The sequence below is a fragment of the Pinus tabuliformis genome, chromosome Q (genome assembly GCF_031772625.1).
Source record: "Pinus tabuliformis cultivar Carrire ecotype Pingquan chromosome Q, CPIR1, whole genome shotgun sequence".
Classification (NCBI taxonomy): Eukaryota; Viridiplantae; Streptophyta; class Pinopsida; order Pinales; family Pinaceae; genus Pinus; species Pinus tabuliformis.
The window spans coordinates 1,166,302,635-1,166,328,015 of record NC_142296.1 but is presented as its reverse complement, the minus strand read 5'-3'; the positions used below and the strand labels follow the sequence as shown (position 1 = coordinate 1,166,328,015).

Sequence of the window (25,381 nt, the reverse complement as noted above, 5' to 3'; positions counted from 1 at the left end):
GGTCTTCAAGTCTTCAACGCTCGATGGCACAAATCTTACTATGTGATTGAATGTGTCGATTTCGAACATAGTAAGAAGTTGTTGACTTAGTGGCTGTTAATGAATGCCCCTAGCCAACACAAGAGCTCCCACCATTGATTCCAATGGGAGTCAGGATGCCTAACACATCTTTGTAGGTACGAATAAATTTGTCGTGGTCGAGTCACCTACAAGATCCAACAAACAAGGGATATTAATGTACTCCCATTGTTCATTGGCAAGAGTACTTGCCATTAAGGCATGCAAGCCTCTAGGTGTTTTTTCAATGATACTTAGACTCTAGGACTTTGACTCAATGATATCCATAGAAGCAGGGTTTTATTTGCGGAAATGAAGGGGAATGGTAATGACATGGAAAATGAAAATAAGGAAATGCATGGTGTATGAATAAGAACTCTTGCTGTGAAAAATGAATATGGATATGGTCATGCTTTATGGTTTGGCAATTGGTGGAATTCAAAATCTTTTGCAAAAAGGGAGTTGCAAAGGAGTGGTTGTAGAGCTGGATTTGTAGAATTTTTCATGACTTTAGTCTTTTGAAGACCAATTGTCGTCACAATGTAATCTCCTTATGATCACTTGATTATCCTGTAACCTGTAAAAAAACTTGGTACAAAGAAAACATAAGTGTGCTCTAGAAGAAATGGCCAGTTTCTTCATGATTCTTACGCAAAAATTTCATACCAAATAAAACAAGTTAAGGACAAACAAAGTGTTAAAATCGACTTAATCATGATATTAATATCAATCCATTTTTGAAAATAACCATGAAAAGTAATACTCCCTGTTTGTGTCAGCTGACTTCTGTGCATGGCGAAAAGTTTGGCATTTGCTGTGTCCTGCGGATTAGTACGTTATAAAAGCATACAACAATATCAAATTGTCAATTCTATGCAAGTTAATCAGCAAATCCACCAAATGTTCTTTTAAATTTTGCTTCCAAAAGTTCCATTATTTATTTTCAAACCTGTGTGAATTTTGTGAAAAGTGTGTTAGTGTGTTTGTTTGTTTGTTTGTTTGTTTTTTTTTTTTTTTTTTTTTTTAATATTTGTTTTTTTTTTATTTTTTCTTTCATCCTGTTCTCATGATTCTCTCAATTTTCATGCCTCCAAAGTTTTCATCCTGTTCTTGTAATTCTCTTGATTCTCTCAATTTTCATAGTTTTGTTTTATGCCAGTACCCTTCACATGCCAATGTTTACTTTTTTAAATCCTTCTAAACAACAATTGTTAACTATTATTATTATTATTATTATTAAACTTGATAACAAAAATATATATATATATATATTAATATATTAATATAATTAATACAATCATATATATATAAAAATCAAATATTATATAAATCAAAACATATCAATCATTAATTATAGCTAAATATATACAAAAACAAATCACACAATCAAAACAAATCAATCCTTAAAAAAAATGATAACTACTAATATTCCAATATAAATCTAAAGAAATCAAAGCATTAAATGAAAATCTATATATATAAAACAAATATAAATAAAAATAAATATATTACAATTAAACTATACGTACAATTAAATATTACAATTAAATATTACAATTAAAACGTAATAAATATAAATGTAATATATTACAATTAAATCATTAAAAGAAATCCAACCAAAACGTAATGCAAAATGACATTTGGAGGGTACGCAATCTCCTATCCAACTTTATTTTCTCATTCTGTTTGTCAACGAATCAAGGGTAATGGTGCTTGGCCTGAGAAGTTTTACCGAAACCGAAGATACTTACCTTCTCGCAAATCCCCAGTGCGACCATCACTGCCTGCATTCCAGACGAGTAATGGAACATTGAATCATCGTGCGCCGCGCTCCCTTCCTCCGGATGCTTACCGGTGGTCTCTACAAAATTCTTGAGAGAATAATACTTCACTACTCTGCGACAGAGATTATCGAATCGTGCGTCTGTGACGAGCAGGGGCGCCTTGTGGGATGCATTGCAGAGGGCAAAATCCATCAAATGCACGGCCTGGAAGATGTACATAATAATTGGGACGGTTTCCCGTATGGATGGCAAAAGCACTCGATTCTTCTGGCACAGGAATGGAGAATATTGCTGTTAACGAATGCAAGAGTGGTTTTAGAGTCCACGATGTTTTCAAAACCCCCGGTGCGGGCGTTGTTGAGTTGGATTACCATTTCATGGGAATCGATCAGCGGTCCTTGGGTTTTCTGAAGCAGGATACCGCTGTTACCGACCACGGCACAACTCCGGTAGTGTTTCCCAGGTCGAATGTCCACAGCCCCCGTGGTATTGTAGTGACGATCCAAGGGGGTTTTCACGAGATCGCGGAGCTCCGCCATGACCCGCGGGTGGAATCGCTTGTTGGGCAATCAGCTCCATCGTTTAGTAAAACCCAGAAACAGTTTCAGGAAAAGGCTGTGGATCATGCTATCAGGTAAAATGCACCGGCAATCCTCTGTGTTCCGAAACGGGAGTGACCGTTGCGGTTGCTGACGAATCATCTGGGAAATCACAGTTTGTTCTCAGCGGTACTGCCTTCCAAGATATGGCGTCTGATCCTCGTAGAAGTACATATCTGCTTTGTTTCGAAGCGTGCCTTGTGAATATCAGAGAACCAATATTTTCTTCCACGTCAATTCGGGTTCCAGTGCTTACTAGCTGGGGCTCCTTGTTGAATACATAAATGGAGATGGCGACCTTGGAGCAGTTGATTTAAAACAGGCAAATTCCAATACATGGCAACCAATGCAAAAAAAACATCGGGTGCAAATTGGGCTTTGAACAGTGGTCCTCTGAGTGTTCCCTTCTCCATTCGCCTTACAACCCTCTCCACAGGCAAATCTCTCATCATAGATAACGCTATTCCAGAGGATTGGCAGCCAAATGCTACGTACAATACCAAGGCCAACTTTCATTGAAAGCAAGCCAACGATTCAGAGGATATCTCCAATAATAATGCGACCCTTTCCTGCTCTTTAATAGGCGGAAATCAATCAAGTCATCAGGCTGTGAGACAGGCCTCGGTGTACGCACAGGCCAGCATTTTAAGCTGCTTGAAACTCTAATTCCAGCAAATGGTGGAAGGGCCAGGTGGTGCAACGTATGTAACCCTGCCCATAGCTCCAAGAGAAATAGCAATACGGTGTTCCATCATGCCCTTCGCTTTAAAAAGTGGAGAAGCCGATAATGAAAGAACGGCCGAGTTTGGGAAGCTCTTAGTTACTTTTCTAGCGCCGTATCGCACTTTTTGTCTCAACCATCCGTGACTGCACCAGAGCTAAGTGAAGGTAAACGTTGTGGAGCATAATACTACAGCCATCAATACTCACAGCTTGCTTGATAGCATTTGATTGTATGCGTGGGATCAAAAGCCCTAGTAGCAATTCCACTCCATTCGGCTTAGCTTAATCGCAATTGCGCTACCAATATCCTCCTGAATATCAGCACCGATGAGAGCAATTTCCGCCATTATCCACAGTGTAATTCTCGGCACCGGTGGATACTGCAATTACACCGTTTGCAGGTGGAGTTTATCATGGAAAAGTTAATACACGCCTCCAGGCATCAGTATGATCACTCCAAATGGGAGGTTTGCAATGCCCAAGAGGATCTGCTTGTCTATGAGAAAGATCATGTGATTTTTTTTTGGTTTGGGGATCGATGTAACAAAAGCATGAAAGTCAATTTTTTTTTTTTTTTTTTTTAATAATAATAATATATATAAGAGATATATATATTATTATTACATGGAATTTATATTTATTTATTTATTTATTTATTGCTTTAGATTTTTTTAAACAACAAATTAAAAACAAATTTTTTTAATTTGTTATTTAAGTTGAGATGTTTTTTTAGGTTGTAAAATCAACCCTTTTTTTTTTTTTTTTAATTAAAACCTAATAGAGAAATATTCTAAAATTAAACAATAGTTAGTTTTTTTTTAAATATCTAAAAAAAAAACAAAAGAAATGGTTATTTTTTAAATATCTAAAAAAACAAAGAAAATGGTTAATTTTTTTTTTTTAATAATATATAAAAAAAAATTTATGTTTTAAATCTAAAATTAAAAAAACTAAATTTCGTCTAAAAATTTAAAGATGTTTTTTTTTTTTTTTCATTCACAAAATTCTTTATTGTCATGTTGCACATTAGTTCTCCAGCAAGAGTATTTTTATTCGAACGAAATCAATAGATTTTCTGATCTTCCTGATCGCACGAAGCGCAGGAAGAGAGCATACTAATCGATTGATTCATTTTTATTCATGCAGGGGGTTTCAAAAAGGATTGAATTTAAAACTAGCTAAATATTAAAACATCAGAAAACTCAAACTTAAACTCCTTTTGTGAAGATCCTACTCTCACCAGGTTTCACAAATTATTTTGTCTAAAGAAAAATACTAGTACTGAATTAAATTCCTAATGCCTAATCCCTTAGCACCATCCCCGGCAACGGCGCCAAAATGCTGGGCAATTTATTGGGCTTAAATTGCTGCATTAAATTATCAACCAGGGAAACTCGTAAGCTTGTGATGATGCTAGCAAAATATATGCAGGAGTAGGCAACTAACTCTATGTCTAACTAAATTATTTACGATTCAATATAATATGCAAGGGAAGAGGCTCCTAACTAAGGAGGTCCTGGTTGTCCTTCCCTACAGTATCATAGAGAAATTATTGATTACATAAAACTAGAAACTTGAAATGAAGACAAGAGAATGAACTTTAATTGTTGTTCAGATTCAAAGAGAGAGAAAGACTAACTTAGTCTCTTGATTGTCCTCTCATGTACTAATCCAAACTAAACTAAGATTCATTCATAAGCATAAGAAATGAAATGACTTGAAACATAAAAGCACAAAAGAATGAATTTCAATTACCATATAAATCAATGGAGAGAGAGCCTAACTTAGACTCTTGGTTATCTCCTCATATGATACTTGAAACATAAAAGCAAAAGAATGAATTTCAATTATCATGCAAATCAAATGGAGAGAGAGCCTAACTTAGACCCTTGGTTGTCCTCTCATATGCTGATAAGATTCTAATTTAAAACTCATTCATCAATCACAAACAAATCCTCAAACATCTAAGCAATTAAATGAAATAAGATCTACTATGAAATAACATGTTCCTTTGATCCTTCTAGAGTGAGCTCAATTCTCCTAAGAACAAAGTGACAAGCTATTCCATATACTACATTAAGGCAACTTGTATCTAAAACTACATAATGGAAATATATGTCAAACTTATATCCAAAACTACATAATGAAAATATATGTAAAATGAAGCTTTATTCTATTCCATCATAAGTTGGATACAATGCTCCAAGAGTCCTCTCTTTGGAATGGAGGAGGTACTCCTATTTATACAATGAGATGAGATAACAAACTCATAACGATGATCCACTAATCTCTCTTTAGTTCCATACATTTCTCAACCATCTAGACACATAACCCTATCCTCCATGATTTCCTCCATGAGGTCCATGATCTTCTCCATGAGATCATGATCTTTTCCATGAGGCTAATCTTATCAAATTCGAATTTGATCATTCAAGGCCACATAAAGATGTCTTGGAAGCTTCCTTGGAACCTACACATGTCACCAAAACAACCCACTTTCCATATATAAAGTAAAATATATTATTTTCTAATATTTAATCAAGAATTTCTCTCAAAAATGCTTAAAAATAAACAATATTTGGAAAATATAAATGAGACCCATTAATGGTGAATAGTAGGGAAAATGGAGTGACAAGGTGATGAATAGTGAGCGAAATAATGGAAGCATAGGTGAAAAATGTATGGTAACGAGTGCCATTTTTGGAGCCCAACATACTCCCCAACTGAAGTTCTTGCATGTCCTCATGCAAGCTACTACAATGACTTATTTGATTTGATTCTTAAATGAGCTTCCTTTTACAAGATGTTTGGTTTTTGTGTAACAAACATCTTTCAATCATGGACTTCCTTTTAACTTTGCACATCTTTGGATAACTTTTATTTGTTTGCAAAGCATTGACATATTTTAATGATTGGCTCTTGTGTTACAATCATTATTTACTTTGATCTCTTCTTAATGATTGGTTCTTGTGTTACAATCATTATTTACTTTGATCTCTTTTTAATGATTGGTTCTTGTGTTTACAATCATTATTTACTTTGTTGAGATCAATCATATGCTCATCATTTTGTAGTAGTTTTTATTGTGGGAAGAATATGTGGGTTAAGATGTAATATGAATGAGGAAAAAGAATGAAGTGTGAAATTCCCCCTTCCCCAACTGATGGTTTTTGGCAATTTTAAATGAGAAAGGAAATAGTGAAATAGTGGAATATTTTCCAAATATCATCATTTTAGCATCTAAAAAGAATTTCAAGATTAAAGGTTAGAAAACATCATACCTTACTTACCTAAGGAAGTGGATGAATCATGCATGTTCAGCTGCCACAATTCTGATCTGAAGCTTCTTCTTCAAGTTGTGAATGAAAGATGGATCTGTATTGTCGTATCGACTATTGGATCCTCTGCTACTAGATGATAAATCTGAGGAGTCTGCTGAACATGGCTGAAAGTCGTATCTGCTGGTGGATCCTCTGCTACAGGATGATGAATCCGATGAGTCTACTAAATATGGCTGAAAATCTATAAGGCTTGGAAGGTATACAAAATATAGAAGTTACATTTCCCCCCAGCCTTATTTATTGACTTGTCCTCAAGTGATGACAAACTGAAAAACAATGAAAGGAAATTGGCTTTCTCTGCTACAAAATATGGGTCTTCAAGTCTTCAACGCTCGATGGCACAAATCTTACTATGTGATTGAATGTGTCGATTTCGAACATAGTAAGAAGTTGTTGACTTAGTGGCTGTTAATGAATGCCCCTAGCCAACACAAGAGCTCCCACCATTGATTCCAATGGGAGTCAGGATGCCTAACACATCTTTGTAGGTACGAATAAATTTGTCGTGGTCGAGTCACCTACAAGATCCAACAAACAAGGGATATTAATGTACTCCCATTGTTCATTGGCAAGAGTACTTGCCATTAAGGCATGCAAGCCTCTAGGTGTTTTTTCAATGATACTTAGACTCTAGGACTTTGACTCAATGATATCCATAGAAGCAGGGTTTTATTTGCGGAAATGAAGGGGAATGGTAATGACATGGAAAATGACAATAAGGAAATGCATGGTGTATGAATAAGAACTCTTGCTGTGAAAAATGAATATGGATATGGTCATGCTTTATGGTTTGACAATTGGTGGAATTCAAAATCTTTTGCAAAAAGGGAGTTGCAAAGGAGTGGTTGTAGAGCTGGATTTGTAGAATTTTTCATGACTTTAGTCTTTTGAAGACCAATTGTCGTCACAATGTAATCTCCTTATGATCACTTGATTATCCTGTAACCTGTAAAAAAACTTGGTACAAAGAAAACATAAGTGTGCTCTAGAAGAAATGGCCAGTTTCTTCATGATTCTTACGCAAAAATTTCATACCAAATAAAACAAGTTAAGGACAAACAAAGTGTTAAAATCGACTTAATCATGATATTAATATCAATCCATTTTTGAAAATAACCATGAAAAGTAATACTCCCTGTTTGTGTCAGCTGACTTCTGTGCATGGCGAAAAGTTTGGCATTTGCTGTGTCCTGCGGATTAGTACGTTATAAAAGCATACAACAATATCAAATTGTCAATTCTATGCAAGTTAATCAGCAAATCCACCAAATGTTCTTTTAAATTTTGCTTCCAAAAGTTCCATTATTTATTTTCAAACCTGTGTGAATTTTGTGAAAAGTGTGTTAGTGTGTTTGTTTGTTTGTTTTTTTTTTTTTTTTTTTTAATATTTGTTTTTTTTTTATTTTTTCTTTCATCCTGTTCTCATGATTCTCTCAATTTTCATGCCTCCAAAGTTTTCATCCTGTTCTTGTAATTCTCTTGATTCTCTCAATTTTCATAGTTTTGTTTTATGCCAGTACCCTTCACATGCCAATGTTTACTTTTTTAAATCCTTCTAAACAACAATTGTTAACTATTATTATTATTATTATTATTAAACTTGATAACAAAAATATATATATATATATATATTAATATAATTAATACAATCATATATATATAAAATCAAATATTATATAAATCAAAACATATCAATCATTAATTATAGCTAAATATATACAAAAACAAATCACACAATCAAAACAAATCAATCCTTAAAAAAAAATGATAACTACTAATATTCCAATATAAATCTAAAGAAATCAAAGCATTAAATGAAAATCTATATATATAAAACAAATATAAATAAAAATAAATATATTACAATTAAACTACACGTAATATATTACAATTAAATATTACAATTAAAACGTAATAAATATAAATGTAATATATTACAATTAAATCATTAAAAGAAATCCAACCAAAACGTAATGCAAAATGACATTTGGAGGGTACGCAATCTCCTATCCAACTTTATTTTCTCATTCTGTTTGTCAACGAATCAAGGGTAATGGTGCTTGGCCTGAGAAGTTTTACCGAAACCGAAGATACTTACCTTCTCGCAAATCCCCAGTGCGACCATCACTGCCTGCATTCCAGACGAGTAATGGAACATTGAATCATCGTGCGCCGCGCTCCCTTCCTCCGGATGCTTACCGGTGGTCTCTACAAAATTCTTGAGAGAATAATACTTCACTACTCTGCGACAGAGATTATCGAATCGTGCGTCTATGACGAGCAGGGGCGCCTTGTGGGATGCATTGCAGAGGGCAAAATCCATCAAATGCACGGCCTGGAAGATGTACATAATAATTGGGACGGTTTCCCGTATGGATGGCAAAAGCACCGATTCTTCTGGCACAGGAATGGAGAATATTGCTGTTAACGAATGCAAGAGTGGTTTTAGAGTCCACGCTGTTTTCAAAACCCCCGGTGCGGGCGTTGTTGAGTCGGATTACCATTTCATGGGAATCGATCAGCGGTCCTTGGGTTTTCTGAAGCAGGATACCGCTGTTACCGACCACGGCACAGCTCCGGTAGTGTTTCCCAGGTCGAATGTCCACAGCCCCCGTGGTATTGTAGTGACGATCCAAGGGGGTTTTCACGAGATCGCGGAGCTCCGCCATGACCCGCGGGTGGAATCGCTTGTTGGGCAATCAGCTCCATCGTTCAGTAAAACCCAGAAACAGTTTCAGGAAAAGGCTGTGGATCATGCTATCAGGTAAAATGCACCAGGAATCCTCTGTGTTCTGAAACGGGAGTGACCGTTGCGGTTGCTGACGAATCATCTGGGCAATCACAGTTTGTTCTCAGCGGTACTGCCTTCCAAGATATGGCGTCTGATCCTCGTAGAAGTACATATCTGCTTTGTTTCGAAGCGTGCCTTGTGAATATCAGAGAACCAATATTTTCTTCCACGTCAATTCGGGTTCCAGTGCTTACTGGCTGGGGCTCCTTGTTGAATACATAAATGGAGATGGCGACCTTGGAGCGGTTGATTTAAAACAGGAAAACTCCAATACATGGCAACCAATGCAAAAAAAACATCGGGTGCAAATTGGGCTTTGAATAGTGGTCCTCTGAGTGTTCCCTTCTCCATTCGCCTTACAACCCTCTCCAAAGGCAAATCTCTCATCATAGATAACGTTATTCCAGAGGATTGGCAGCCAAATGCTACGTACAATACCAAGGCCAACTTTCATTGAAAGCAAGCCAACGATTCAGAGGATATCTCCAATAATAATGCGACCCTTTCCTGCTCTTTAACAGGCGGAAATCAATCAAGTCATCAGGCTATGAGACAGGCCTTGGTGTACGCACAGGCCAGCATTTTAAGCTGCTTGAAACTCTAATTCCAGCAAATGGTGGAAGGACCAGGTGGTGCCACGTATGTAACCCTACCCATAGCTCCAAGAGAAAAAACAATACGGTGTTCCATCCTGCCCTTCGCTTTAAAAAGTGGAGAAGCCGATAATGAAAGAACGACCGAGTTTGGGAAGCTCTTAGTTACTTTTCTAGCGCCGTATCGCACTTTTTGTCTCAACCATCCGTGACTGCACCAGAGCTGAGTGAAGGTAAACGTTGTGGAGCATAATACTACAGCCATCAATACTCACAGCTTGCTTGATAGCATTTGATTGTATGCGTGGGATCAAAAGCCCTAGTAGCAATTCCACTCCATTCGGCTTAGCTTAATCGCAATTGCGCTACCAATATCCTCCTGAATATCAGCACCGATGAGAGCAATTTCCGCCATTATCCACAGTGTAATTCTCGGCACCGGTGGATACTGCAATTACACCGTTTGCAGGTGGAGTTTATCATGGAAAAGTTAATACACGCCTCCAGGCATCAGTATGATCACTCCAAATGGGAGGTTTGCAACGCCCAAGAGGATCTGCTTGTCTATGAGAAAGATCATGTGATTTTTTTTTGGTTTGGGGATCGATGTAACAAAAGCATGAAAGTCAATTTTTTTTTTTTTTTTTTAATAATAATAATATATATAAGAGATATATATATTATTATTACATGGAATTTTTATTTATTTATTTATTTCTTTAGATTTTTTTAAACAACAAATTAAAAAACAAATTTTTTTAATTTGTTATTTAAGTTGAGATGTTTTTTTAGGTTGTAAAATCAACCCTTTTTTTTTTTTTTTTAATTAAAACCTAATAGAGAAATATTCTAAAATTAAACAATAGTTAGTTTTTTTTTAAATATCTAAAAAAAAAACAAAAGAAATGGTTATTTTTTAAATATCTAAAAAAACAAAGAAAATGGTTAATTTTTTTTTTTTTAATAATATATAAAAAAAAAATTTATGTTTTAAATCTAAAATTAAAAAAACTAAATTTCGTCTAAAAATTTAAAGATGTTTTTTTTTTTTTTTCATTCACAAAATTCTTTATTGTCATGTTGCACATTAGTTCTCCAGCAAGAGTATTTTTATTCGAACGAAATCAATAGATTTTCTGATCTTCCTGATCGCACGAAGCGCAGGAAGAGAGCATACTAATCGATTGATTCATTTTTATTCATGCAGGGGGGGTTTCAAAAAGGATTGAATTTAAAACTAGCTAAATATTAAAACATCAGAAAACTCAAACTTAAACTCCTTTTGTGAAGATCCTACTCTCACCAGATTTCACAAATTATTTTGTCTAAAGAAAAATACTAGTACTGAATTAAATTCCTAATGCCTAATCCCTTAGCACCATCCCCGGCAACGGCGCCAAAATGTTGGGCAATTTATTGGGCTTAAATTGCTGCATTAAATTATCAACCAGGGAAACTCGTAAGCTTGTGATGATGCCAGCAAAATATATGCAGGAGTAGGCAACTAACTCTATGTCTAACTAAATTATTTACGATTCAATATAATATGCAAGGGAAGAGGCTCCTAACTAAGGAGGTCCTGGTTGTCCTTCCCTACAGTATCATAGAGAAATTATTGATTACATAAAACTAGAAACTTGAAATGAAGACAAGAGAATGAACTTTAATTGTTGTTCAGATTCAAAGAGAGAGAAAGACTAACTTAGTCTCTTGATTGTCCTCTCATGTACTAATCCAAACTAAACTAAGATTCATTCATAAGCATAAGAAATGAAATGACTTGAAACATAAAAGCACAAAAGAATGAATTTCAATTACCATATAAATCAATGGAGAGAGAGCCTAACTTAGACTCTTGGTTATCTCCTCATATGATACTTGAAACATAAAAGCAAAAGAATGAATTTCAATTATCATGCAAATCAAATGGAGAGAGAGCCTAACTTAGACCCTTGGTTGTCCTCTCATATGCTGATAAGATTCTAATTTAAAACTCATTCATCAATCACAAACAAATCCTCAAACATCTAAGCAATTAAATGAAATAAGATCTACTATGAAATAACATGTTCCTTTGATCCTTCTAGAGTGAGCTCAATTCTCCTAAGAACAAAGTGACAAGCTATTCCATATACTACATTAAGGCAACTTGTATCTAAAACTACATAATGGAAATATATGTCAAACTTATATCCAAAACTACATAATGAAAATATATGTAAAATGAAGCTTTATTCTATTCCATCATAAGTTGGATACAATGCTCCAAGAGTCCTCTCTTTGGAATGGAGGAGGTACTCCTATTTATACAATGAGATGAGATAACAAACTCATAATGATGATCCACTAATCTCTCTTTAGTTCCATACATTTCTCAACCATCTAGACACATAACCCTATCCTCCATGATTTCCTCCATGAGGTCCATGATCTTCTCCATGAGATCATGATCTTTTCCATGAGGCTTATCTTATCAAATTCGAATTTGATCATTCAAGGCCACATAAAGATGTCTTGGAAGCTTCCTTGGAACCTACACATGTCACCAAAACAACCCACTTTCCATATATAAAGTAAAATATATTATTTTCTAATATTTAATCAAGAATTTCTCTCAAAAATGCTTAAAAATAAACAATATTTGGAAAATATAAATGAGACCCATTAATGGTGAATAGTAGGGAAAATGGAGTGACAAGGTGATGAATAGTGAGCGAAATAATGGAAGCATAGGTGAAAAATGTATGGTAATGAGTGCCATTTTTGGAGCCCAACATACTCCCCAACTGAAGTTCTTGCATGTCCTCATGCAAGCTACTACAATGACTTATTTGATTTGATTCTTAAATGAGCTTCCTTTTACAAGATGTTTGGTTTTTGTGTAACAAACATCTTTCAATCATGGACTTCCTTTTAACTTTGCACATCTTTGGATAACTTTTATTTGTTTGCAAAGCATTGACATATTTTAATGATTGGTTCTTGTGTTACAATCATTATTTACTTTGATCTCTTCTTAATGATTGGTTCTTGTGTTACAATCATTATTTACTTTGATCTCTTTTTAATGATTGGTTCTTGTGTTTACAATCATTATTTACTTTGTTGAGATCAATCATATGCTCATCATTTTGTAGTAGTTTTTATTGTGGGAAGACTATGTGGGTTAAGATGTAATATGAATGAGGAAAAAGAATGAAGTGTGAAATTCCCCCTTCCCCAACTGATGGTTTTTGGCAATTTTAAATGAGAAAGGAAATAGTGAAATAGTGGAATATTTTCCAAATATCATCATTTTAGCATCTAAAAAGAATTTCAAGATTAAAGGTTAGAAAACATCATACCTTACTTACCTAAGGAAGTGGATGAATCATGCATGTTCAGCTGCCACAATTCTGATCTGAAGCTTCTTCTTCAAGTTGTGAATGAAAGATGGATCTGTATTGTCGTATCGACTATTGGATCCTCTGCTACTAGATGATAAATCTGAGGAGTCTGCTGAACATGGCTGAAAGTCGTATCTGCTGTTGGATCCTCTGCTACTGGATGATGAATCCGATGAGTCTACTAAATATGGCTGAAAATCTATAAGGCTTGGAAGGTATACAAAATATAGAAGTTACATTTCCCCCCAGCCTTATTTATTGACTTGTCCTCAAGTGATGACAAACTGAAAAACAATGAAAGGAAATTGGCTTTCTCTGCTACAAAATATGGGTCTTCAAGTCTTCAATGCTCGATGGCACAAATCTTACTATGTGATTGAATGTGTCGATGTCGAACATAGTAAGAAGTTGTTGACTTAGTGGCTGTTAATGAATGCCCCTAGCCAACACAAGAGCTCCCACCATTGATTCCAATGGGAGTCAGGATGCCTAACACATCTTTGTAGGTACGAATAAATTTGTCGTGGTCGAGTCACCTACAAGATCCAACGAACAAGGGATATTAATGTACTCCCATTGTTCATTGGCAAGAGTACTTGCCATTAAGGCATGCAAGCCTCTAGGTGTTTTTTCAATGATACTTAGACTCTAGGACTTTGACTCAATGATATCCATAGAAGCAGGGTTTTATTTGCGGAAATGAAGGGGAATGGTAATGACATGGAAAATGAAAATAAGGAAATGCATGGTGTATGAATAAGAACTCTTGCTGTGAAAAATGAATATGGATATGGTCATGCTTTATGGTTTGACAATTGGTGGAATTCAAAATCTTTTGCAAAAAGGGAGTTGCAAAGGAGTGGTTGTAGAGCTGGATTTGTAGAATTTTTCATGACTTTAGTCTTTTGAAGACCAATTGTCGTCACAATGTAATCTCCTTATGATCACTTGATTATCCTGTAACCTGTAAAAAAACTTGGTACAAAGAAAACATAAGTGTGCTCTAGAAGAAATGGCCAGTTTCTTCATGATTCTTACGCAAAAATTTCATACCAAATAAAACAAATTAAGGACAAACAAAGTGTTAAAATTGACTTAATCATGATATTAATATCAATCCATTTTTTAAAATAACCATGAAAAGTAATACTCCCTGTTTGTGTCAGCTGACTTCTGTGCATGGCGAAAAGTTTGGCATTTGCTGTGTCCTGCGGATTAGTACGTTATAAAAGCATACAACAATATCAAATTGTCAATTCTATGCAAGTTAATCAGCAAATCCACCAAATGTTCTTTTAAATTTTGCTTCCAAAAGTTCCATTATTTATTTTCAAACCTGCGTGAATTTTGTGAAAAGTGTGTTTGTTTGTTTGTTTGTTTGTTTTTTTTTTAATATTTGTTTTTTTTTTTTTTTCTTTCATCCTGTTCTCATGATTCTCTCAATTTTCATGCCCCCAAAGTTTTCATCCTGTTCTTGTAATTCTCATGATTCTCTCAATTTTCATAGTTTTGTTTTATGCCAGTACCCTTCACATGCCAATGTTTACTTTTTTAAATCCTTCTAAACAACAATTGTTAACTATTATTATTATTATTATTATTAAACTTGATAACAAAAAATATATATATATATATTAATATATTAATATAATTAATACAATCATATATATATACAAATCAAATATTATATAAATCAAAACATATCAATCATTAATTATAGCTAAATATATACAAAAACAAATCACACAATCAAAACAAATCAATCCTTAAAAAAAAATGATAACTACTAATATTCCAATATAAATCTAAAGAAATCAAAGCATTAAATGAAAATCTATATATATAAAACAAATATAAATAAAAATAAATATATTACAATTAAACTACACGTAATATATTACAATTAAATATTACAATTAAAACGTAATAAATATAAATGTAATATATTACAATTAAATCATTAAAAGAAATCCAACCAAAACGTAATGCAAAATGACATTTGGAGGGTACGCAATCTCCTATCCAACTTTATTTTCTCATTCTGTTTGTCAACGAATCAAGGGTAATGGTGCTTGGCCTGAGAAGATTTACCGAAACCGAAGATACTTACCTTCTCGCAAATCCCCAGTGCGACCATCACTGCCTGCATTCCAGACGAGTAATGGAACATTGAATCATCGTGCGCCGCGCTCCATTCCTCCGGATGCTTACCGGTGGTCTCTACAAAATTCTTGAGAGAATAATACTTCACTACTCTGCCACAGAGATTATCGAATCGTGCGTCTGTGACGAGCAGGGGCGCCTTGTGGGATGCATTGCAGAGGGCAAAATCCATCAAATGCACGGCCTGGCAGATGTACATAATAATTGGGACGGTTTCCCCGTATGGATGGCAGAAGCACCCGGTTCTTCTGGCACAGGAATGGAGAATATTGCTGTTAACGAATGCAAGAGTGGTTTTGGAGTCCACGATGTTTTCAAAACCCCCGGTGCGGGCGTTGTTGAGTCGGATTACCATTTCATGGGAATCGATCAGCGGTCCTTGGGTTTTCTGAAGCAGGATACCGCTGTTACCGACCACGGCACAGCTCCGGTAGTGTTTCCCAGGTCGAATGTCCACAGCCCCCGTGGTATTGTAGTGACGATCCAAGGGGGTTTTCACGAGATCGCGGAGCTCCGCCATGACCCGTGGGTGGAATCGCTTGTTGGGCAATCAGGTCCATCGTTCAGTAAAACCCAGAAACAGTTTCAGGAAAAGGCTGTGGATCATGCTATCAGGTAAAATGCACCGGCAATCCTCTGTGTTCCGAAACGGGAGTGACCGTTGCGGTTGCTGACGAATCATCTGGGAAATCACAGTTTGTTCTCAGCGGTACTGCCTTCCAAGATATGGCGTCTGATCCTCGTAGAAGTACATATCTGCTTTGTTTCGAAGCGTGCCTTGTGAATATCAGAGAACCAATATTTTCTTCCACGTCAATTCGGGTTCCAGTGCTTACTGGCTGGGGCTCCTTGTTGAATACGTAAATGGAGATGGCGACCTTGGAGCAGTTGATTTAAAACAGGCAAATTCCAATACATGGCAACCAATGCAAAAAAAACATCGGGTGCAAATTGGGCTTTGAACAGTGGTCCTCTGAGTGTTCCCTTCTCCATTCGCCTTACAACCCTCTCCACAGGCAAATCTCTCATCATAGATAACGCTATTCCAGAGGATTGGCAGCCAAATGCTACGTACAATACCAAGGCCAACTTTCATTGAAAGCAAGCCAACGATTCAGAGGATATCTCCAATAATAATGCGACCCTTTCCTGCTCTTTAATAGGCGGAAATCAATCAAGTCATCAGGCTGTGAGACAGGCCTCGGTGTACGCACAGGCCAGCATTTTAAGCTGCTTGAAACTCTAATTCCAGCAAATGGTGGAAGGGCCAGGTGGTGCAACGTATGTAACCCTGCCCATAGCTCCAAGAGAAATAGCAATACGGTGTTCCATCGTGCCCTTCGCTTTAAAAAGTGGAGAAGCCGATAATGAAAGAACGGCCGAGTTTGGGAAGCTCTTAGTTACTTTTCTAGCGCCGTATCGCACTTTTTGTCTCAACCATCCGTGACTGCACCAGAGCTGAGTGAAGGTAAACGTTGTGGAGCATAATACTACAGCCATCAATACTCACAGCTTGCTTGATAGCATTTGATTGTATGCGTGGGATCAAAAGCCCTAGTAGCAATTCCACTCCATTCGGCTTAGCTTAATCGCAATTGCGCTACCAATATCCTCCTGAATATCAGCACCGATGAGAGCAATTTCCGCCATTATCCACAGTGTAATTCTCGGCACCGGTGGATACTGCAATTACACCGTTTGCAGGTGGAGTTTATCATGGAAAAGTTAATACACGCCTCCAGGCATCAGTATGATCACTCCAAATGGGAGGTTTGCAACGCCCAAGAGGATCTGCTTGTCTATGAGAAAGATCATGTGATTTTTTTTTGGTTTGGGGATCGATGTAACAAAAGCATGAAAGTCAATTTTTTTTTTTTTTTTTTAATAATAATAATATATATAAGAGATATATATATTATTATTACATGGAATTTTTATTTATTTATTTATTTTTTTATTGCTTTAGATTTTTTTAAACAACAAATTAAAAAACAAATTTTTTTAATTTGTTATTTAAGTTGAGATGTTTTTTTAGGTTGTAAAATCAACCTTTTTTTTTTTTTTTAATTAAAACCTAATAGAGAAATATTCTAAAATTAAACAATAGTTAGTTTTTTTTTAAATATCTAAAAAAAAAACAAAAGAAATGGTTATTTTTTAAATATCTAAAAAAACAAAGAAAATGGTTAATTTTTTTTTTTTTTTTAATAATATATAAAAAAAAATTATGTTTTAAATCTAAAATTAAAAAAACTAAATTTCGTCTAAAAATTTAAAGATGTTTTTTTTTTTTTCATTCACAAAATTCTTTATTGTCATGTTGCACATTAGTTCTCCAGCAAGAGTATTTTTATTCGAACGAAATCAATAGATTTTCTGATCTTCCTGATCGCACGAAGCGCAGGAAGAGAGCATACTAATCGATTGATTCGTTTTTATTCATGCAGGGGGTTTCAAAAAGGATTGAATTTAAAACTAGCTAAATATTAAAACATCAGAAAACTCAAACTTAAACTCCTTTTGTGAAGATCCTGCTGTCACCAGGTTTCACAAATTATTTTGTCTAAAGAAAAATACTAGTACTGAATTAAATTCCTAATGCCTAATCCCTTAGCACCATCCCCGGCAACGGCGCCAAAATGTTGGGCAATTTATTGGGCTTAAATTGCTGCATTAAATTATCAACCAGGGAAACTCGTAAGCTTGTGATGATGCCAGCAAAATATATGCAGGAGTAGGCAACTAACTCTATGTCTAACTAAATTATTTACGATTCAATATAATATGCAAGGGAAGAGGCTCCTAACTAAGGAGGTCCTGGTTGTCCTTCCCTACAGTATCATAGAGAAATCATTGATTACATAAAACTAGAAACTTGAAATGAAGACAAGAGAATGAACTTTAATTGTTGTTCAGATTCAAAGAGAGAGAAAGACTAACTTAGTCTCTTGATTGTCCTCTCATGTACTAATCCAAACTAAACTAAGATTCATTCATAAGCATAAGAAATGAAATGACTTGAAACATAAAAGCACAAAAGAATGAATTTCAATTACCATATAAATCAATGGAGAGAGAGCCTAACTTAGACTCTTGGTTATCTCCTCATATGATACTTGAAACATAAAAGCAAAAGAATGAATTTCAATTATCATGCAAATCAAATGGAGAGAGAGCCTAACTTAGACCCTTGGTTGTCCTCTCATATGCTGATAAGATTCTAATTTAAAACTCATTCATCAATCACAAACAAATCCTCAAACATCTAAGCAATTAAATGAAATAAGATCTACTATGAAATAACATGTTCCTTTGATCCTTCTAGAGTGAGCTCAATTCTCCTAAGAACAAAGTGACAAGCTATTCCATATACTACATTAAGGCAACTTGTATCTAAAACTACATAATGGAAATATATGTAAAACTTATATCCAAAACTACATAATGAAAATATATGTAAAATGAAGCTTTATTCTATTCCATCATAAGTTGGATACAATGCTCCAAGAGTCCTCTCTTTGGAATGGAGGAGGTACTCCTATTTATACAATGAGATGAGATAACAAACTCATAATGATGATCCACTAATCTCTCTTTAGTTCCATACATTTCTCAACCATCTAGACACATAACCCTATCCTCCATGATTTCCTCCATGAGGTCCATGATCTTCTCCATGAGATCATGATCTTTTCCATGAGGCTTATCTTATCAAATTCGAATTTGATCATTCAAGGCCACATAAAGATGTCTTGGAAGCTTCCTTGGAACCTACACATGTCACCAAAACAACCCACTTTCCATATATAAAGTAAAATATATTATTTTCTAATATTTAATCAAGAATTTCTCTCAAAAATGCTTAAAAATAAACAATATTTGGAAAATATAAATGAGACCCATTAATGGTGAATAGTAGGGAAAATGGAGTGACAAGGTGATGAATAGTGAGCGAAATAATGGAAGCATAGGTGAAAAATGTATGGTAATGAGTGCCATTTTTGGAGCCCAACATACTCCCCAACTGAAGTTCTTGCATGTCCTCATGCAAGCTACTACAATGACTTATTTGATTTGATTCTTAAATGAGCTTCCTTTTACAAGATGTTTGGTTCTTGTGTAACAAACATCTTTCAATCATGGACTTCCTTTTAACTTTGCACATCTTTGGATAACTTTTATTTGTTTGCAAAGCATTGACATATTTTAATGATTGGTTCTTGTGTTACAATCATTATTTACTTTGATCTCTTCTTAATGATTGGTTCTTGTGTTACAATCATTATTTACTTTGATCTCTTTTTAATGATTGGTTCTTGTGTTTACAATCATTATTTACTTTGTTGAGATCAATCATATGCTCATCATTTTGTAGTAGTTTTTATTGTGGGAAGAATATGTGGGTTAAGATGTAATATGAATGAGGAAAAAGAATGAAGTGTGAAATTCCCCCTTCCCCAACTGATGGTTTTTGGCAATTTTAAATGAGAAAGGAAATAGTGAAATAGTGGAATATTTTCCAAATATCATCATTTTAGCATCTAAAAAGAATTTCAAGATTAAAGGTTAGAAAACATCATACCTTACTTACCTAAGGAAGTGGATGAATCATGCATGTTCAGCTGCCACAATTCTGATCTGAAGCTTCTTCTTCAAGTTGTGAATGAAAGATGGATCTGTATTGTCATATCGACTATTGGATCCTTTGCTACTAGATGATAAATCTGAGGAGTCTGCTGAACATGGCTGAAAGTCGTATCTGCAGGTGGATCCTCTGCTACTGGATGATGAATCCGATGAGTCTACTAAATATGGCTAAAAATCTATAAGGCTTGGAAGGTATACAAAATATAGAAGTTACATTTCCCCCCAGCCTTATTTATTGACTTGTCCTCAAGTGATGACAAACTGAAAAACAATGAAAGGAAATTGGCTTTCTCTGCTACAAAATATGGGTCTTCAAGTCTTCAATGCTCGATGGCACAAATCTTACTATGTGATTGAATGTGTCGATGTCGAACATAGTAAGAAGTTGTTGACTTAGTGGCTGTTAATGAATGCCCCTAGCCAACACAAGAGCTCCCACCATTGATTCCAATGGGAGTCAGGATGCCTAACACATCTTTGTAGGTACGAATAAATTTGTCGTGGTCGAGTCACCTACAAGATCCAACAAACAAGGGATATTAATGTACTCCCATTGTTCATTGGCAAGAGTACTTGCCATTAAGGCATGCAAGCCTCTAGGTGTTTTTTCAATGATACTTAGACTCTAGGACTTTGACTCAATGATATCCATAGAAGCAGGGTTGTATTTGCAGAAATGAAGGGGAATAGTAATGACAGGGAAAATGAAAATAAGGAAATGCATGGTGTATGAATAAGAACTCTTGCTGTGAAAAATGAATATGGATATGGTCATGCCTTATGGTTTGGCAATTGGTGGAATTCAAAATCTTTTGCAAAAAGGGAGTTGCAAAGGAGTGGTTGTAGAGCTGGATTTGTAGAATTTTTCATGACTTTAGTCTTTTGAAGACCAATTGTCGTCACAATGTAATCTCCTTATGATCACTTGATTATCCTGTAACCTGTAAAAAAACTTGGTACAAAGAAAACATAAGTGTGCTCTAAAAGAAATGGCCAGTTTCTTCATGATTCTTACGCAAAAATTTCATACCAAATAAAACAAGTTAAGGACAAACAAAGTGTTAAAATCGACTTAATCATGATATTAATATCAATCCATTTTTGAAAATAACCATGAAAAGTAATACTCCCTGTTGGTGTCAGCTGACTTCTGTGCATGGCGAAAAGTTTGGCGTTTGCTGTGTCCTGCGGATTAGTACGTTATACAAGCATACAACAATATCAAATTGTCAATTCTATGCAAGTTAATCAGCAAATCCACCAAATGTTCTTTTAAATTTTGCTTCCAAAAGTTCCATTATTTATTTTCAAACCTGTGTGAATTTTGTGAAAAGTGTGTTAGTGTGTTTGTTTGTTTGTTTGTTTGTTTGTTTTTGTTTTGTTTTTTTTTTTTTTAATATTTGTTTTTTTTAATTTTTTCTTTCATCCTGTTCTCATGATTCTCTCAATTTTCATGCCTCCAAAGTTTTCATCCTGTTCTTGTAATTCTCTTGATTCTCTCAATTTTCATAGTTTTGTTTTATGCCAGTACCCTTCACATGCCAATGTTTACTTTTTTAAATCCTTCTAAACAACAATTGTTAACTATTATTATTATTATTATTAAACTTGATAACAAAAATATATATATATATATTAATATATTAATATAATTAATACAATCATATATATATACAAATCAAATATTATATAAATCAAAACATATCAATCATTAATTATAGCTAAATATATACAAAAACAAATCACACAATCAAAACAAATCAATCCTTAAAAAAAAATGATAACTACTAATATTCCAATATAAATCTAAAGAAATCAAAGCATTAAATGAAAATCTATATATATATATAAAACAAATATAAATAAAAATAAATATATTACAATTAAACTACACGTAATATATTACAATTAAAACGTAATAAATATAAATGTAATATATTACAATTAAATCATTAAAAGAAATCCAACCAAAACGTAATGCAAAATGACATTTGGAGGGTACGCAATCTCCTATCCAACTTTATTTTCTCATTCTGTTTGTCAACGAATCAAGGGTAATGGTGCTTGGCCTGAGAAGTTTTACCGAAACCGAAGATACTTACCTTCTCGCAAATCCCCAGTGCGACCATCACTGCCTGCATTCCAGACGAGTAATGGAACATTGAATCATCGTGCGCCGCGCTCCCTTCCTCCGGATGCTTACCGGTGGTCTCTACAAAATTCTTGAGAGAATAATACTTCACTACTCTGCCACAGAGATTATCGAATCGTGCGTCTGTGACGAGCAGGGGCGCCTTGTGGGATGCATTGCAGAGGGCAAAATCCATCAAATGCACGGCCTGGAAGATGTACATAATAATTGGGACGGTTTCCCATATGGATGGCAAAAGCACCCGATTCTTCTGGCACAAGAATGGAGAATATTGCTGTTAACGAATGCAAGAGTGGTTTTAGAGTCCACGCTGTTTTCAAAACCCCCAGTGCGGGCGTTGTTGAGTCGGATTACCATTTCATGGGAATCGATCAACGGTCCTTGGGTTTTCTGAAGCAGGATACCGCTGTTACCGACCACGGCACAGCTTCGGTAGTGTTTCCTAGGTCGAATGTCCACAGCCCCCGTGGTATTGTAGTGACGATCCAAGGGGGTTTTCACGAGATCGCGGAGCTCCGCCATGACCCGCGGGTGGAATCGCTTGTTGGGCAATCAGCTCCATCGTTCAGTAAAACCCAGAAACAGTTTCAGGAAAAGGCTGTGGATCATGCTATCAGGTAAAATGCACCGGCAATCCTCTGTGTTCCGAAACGGGAGTGACCGTTGCGGTTGCTGATGAATCATCTGGGAAATCACAGTTTGTTCTCAGCGGTACTGCCTTCCAAGATATGGCGTCTGATCCTCGTAGAAGTACATATCTGCTTTGTTTCGAAGCGTGCCTTGTGAATATCAGAGAACCAATATTTTCTTCCACGTCAATTCGGGTTCCAGTGCTTACTGGCTGGGGCTCCTTGTTGAATACGTAAATGGAGATGGCAACCTTGGAGCAGTTGATTTAAAACAGGCAAATTCCAATACATGGCAACCAATGCAAAAAAAACATCGGGTGCAAATTGGGCTTTGAACAGTGGTCCTCTGAGTGTTCCCTTCTCCATTCGCCTTACAACCTTCTCCACAGGCAAATCTCTCATCATAGATAACGCTATTCCAGAGGATTGGCAGCCAAATGCTACGTACAATACCAAGGCCAACTTTCATTGAAAGCAAGCCAACGATTCAGAGGATATCTCCAATAATAATGCGACCCTTTCCTGCTCTTTAATAGGCGGAAATCAATCAAGTCATCAGGCTGTGAGACAGGCCTCGGTGTACGCACAGGCCAGCATTTTAAGCTGCTTGAAACTCTAATTCCAGCAAATGGTGGAAGGGCCAGGTGGTGCAACGTATGTAACCCCGCCCATAGCTCCAAGAGAAATAGCAATACGGTGTTCCATCGTGCCCTTCGCTTTAAAAAGTGGAGAAGCCGATAATGAAAGAACGGCCGAGTTTGGGAAGCTCTTAGTTACTTTTCTAGCGCCGTATCGCACTTTTTGTCTCAACCATCCGTGACTGCACCAGAGCTAAGTGAAGGTAAACGTTGTGGAGCATAATACTACAACCATCAATACTCACAGCTTGCTTGATAGCATTTGATTGTATGCGTGGGATCAAAAGCCCTAGTAGCAATTCCACTCCATTCGGCTTAGCTTAATCGCAATTGCGCTACCAATATCCTCCTGAATATCAGCACCGATGAGAGCAATTTCCGCCATTATCCACAGTGTAATTCTCGGCACCGGTGGATACTGCAATTACACCGTTTGCAGGTGGAGTTTATCATGGAAAAGTTAATACACGCCTCCAGGCATCAGTATGATCACTCCAAATGGGAGGTTTGCAACGCCCAAGAGGATCTGCTTGTCTATGAGAAAGATCATGTGATTTTTTTTTGGTTTGGGGATCGATGTAACAAAAGCATGAAAGTCAATTTTTTTTTTTTTTTTTTAATAATAATAATATATATAAGAGATATATATATTATTATTACATGGAATTTTTATTTATTTTTTTATTTTTTTATTGCTTTAGATTTTTTTAAACAACAAATTAAAAAACAAATTTTTTTAATTTGTTATTTAAGTTGAGATGTTTTTTTAGGTTGTAAAATCAACCTTTTTTTTTTTATAATTAAAACCTAATAGAGAAATATTCTAAAATTAAACAATAGTTAGTTTTTTTTTAAATATCTAAAAAAAAAACAAAAGAAATGGTTATTTTTTAAATATCTAAAAAAACAAAGAAAATGGTTAATTTTTTTTTTTTTAATAATATATAAAAAAAAATTTATGTTTTAAATCTAAAATTAAAAAAACTAAATTTCGTCTAAAAATTTAAAGATGTTTTTTTTTTTTTCATTCACAAAATTCTTTATTGTCATGTTGCACATTAGTTCTCCAGCAAGAGTATTTTTATTCGAACGAAATCAATAGATTTTCTGATCTTCCTGATCGCACGAAGCGCAGGAAGAGAGAATACTAATCGATTGATTCATTTTTATTCATGCAGGGGGGTTTCAAAAAGGATTGAATTTAAAACTAGCTAAATATTAAAACATCAGAAAACTCAAACTTAAACTCCTTTTGTGAAGATCCTACTGTCACCAGGTTTCACAAATTATTTTGTCTAAAGAAAAATACTAGTACTGAATTAAATTCCTAATGCCTAATCCCTTAGCACCATCCCCGGCAACGGCGCCAAAATGTTGGGCAATTTATTGGGCTTAAATTGCTGCATTAAATTATCAACCAGGGAAACTCGTAAGCTTGTGATGATGCCAGCAAAATATATGCAGGAGTAGGCAACTAACTCTATGTCTAACTAAATTATTTACGATTCAATATAATATGCAAGGGAAGAGGCTCCTAACTAAGGAGGTCCTGGTTGTCCTTCCCTACAGTATCATAGAGAAATTATTGATTACATAAAACTAGAAACTTGAAATGAAGACAAGAGAATGAACTTTAATTGTTGTTCAGATTCAAAGAGAGAGAAAGACTAACTTAGTCTCTTGATTGTCCTCTCATGTACTAATCCAAACTAAACTAAGATTCATTCATAAGCATAAGAAATGAAATGACTTGAAACATAAAAGCACAAAAGAATGAATTTCAATTACCATATAAATCAATGGAGAGAGAGCCTAACTTAGACTCTTGGTTATCTCCTCATATGATACTTGAAACATAAAAGCAAAAGAATGAATTTC

General features: G+C 35.2%; 1 protein-coding gene and 3 pseudogenes across 1 annotated transcript; all 4 read right to left on the bottom strand.

Moving 5' to 3' along the window:
* Nucleotides 1–1,754: 1,754 nt before the first annotated feature.
* On the bottom strand, nucleotides 1,755–3,510 carry LOC149223824 (beta-1,6-galactosyltransferase GALT29A-like; annotated as a pseudogene).
* Nucleotides 3,511–8,548: 5,038 nt separating this feature from the next.
* On the bottom strand, nucleotides 8,549–10,303 carry LOC149223823 (beta-1,6-galactosyltransferase GALT29A-like; annotated as a pseudogene).
* A 5,027-nt stretch (nucleotides 10,304–15,330) lies between these two features.
* LOC149223822 (beta-1,6-galactosyltransferase GALT29A-like) lies at nucleotides 15,331–17,087 on the bottom strand. Its single transcript, XM_089388005.1, has 5 exons — nucleotides 17,042–17,087; nucleotides 16,728–16,927; nucleotides 16,354–16,526; nucleotides 16,064–16,193; nucleotides 15,331–15,975 (listed from the first exon to the last, which is right to left on the bottom strand). Exons 1-5 carry the CDS (start codon nucleotides 17,085–17,087, stop codon nucleotides 15,331–15,333), a joined length of 1,194 nt encoding a protein of 397 aa, XP_089244131.1.
* Nucleotides 17,088–22,132: 5,045 nt separating this feature from the next.
* Nucleotides 22,133–23,888, bottom strand: LOC149223821 (beta-1,6-galactosyltransferase GALT29A-like; annotated as a pseudogene).
* Between the last annotated feature and the right edge of the window lie 1,493 nt (nucleotides 23,889–25,381).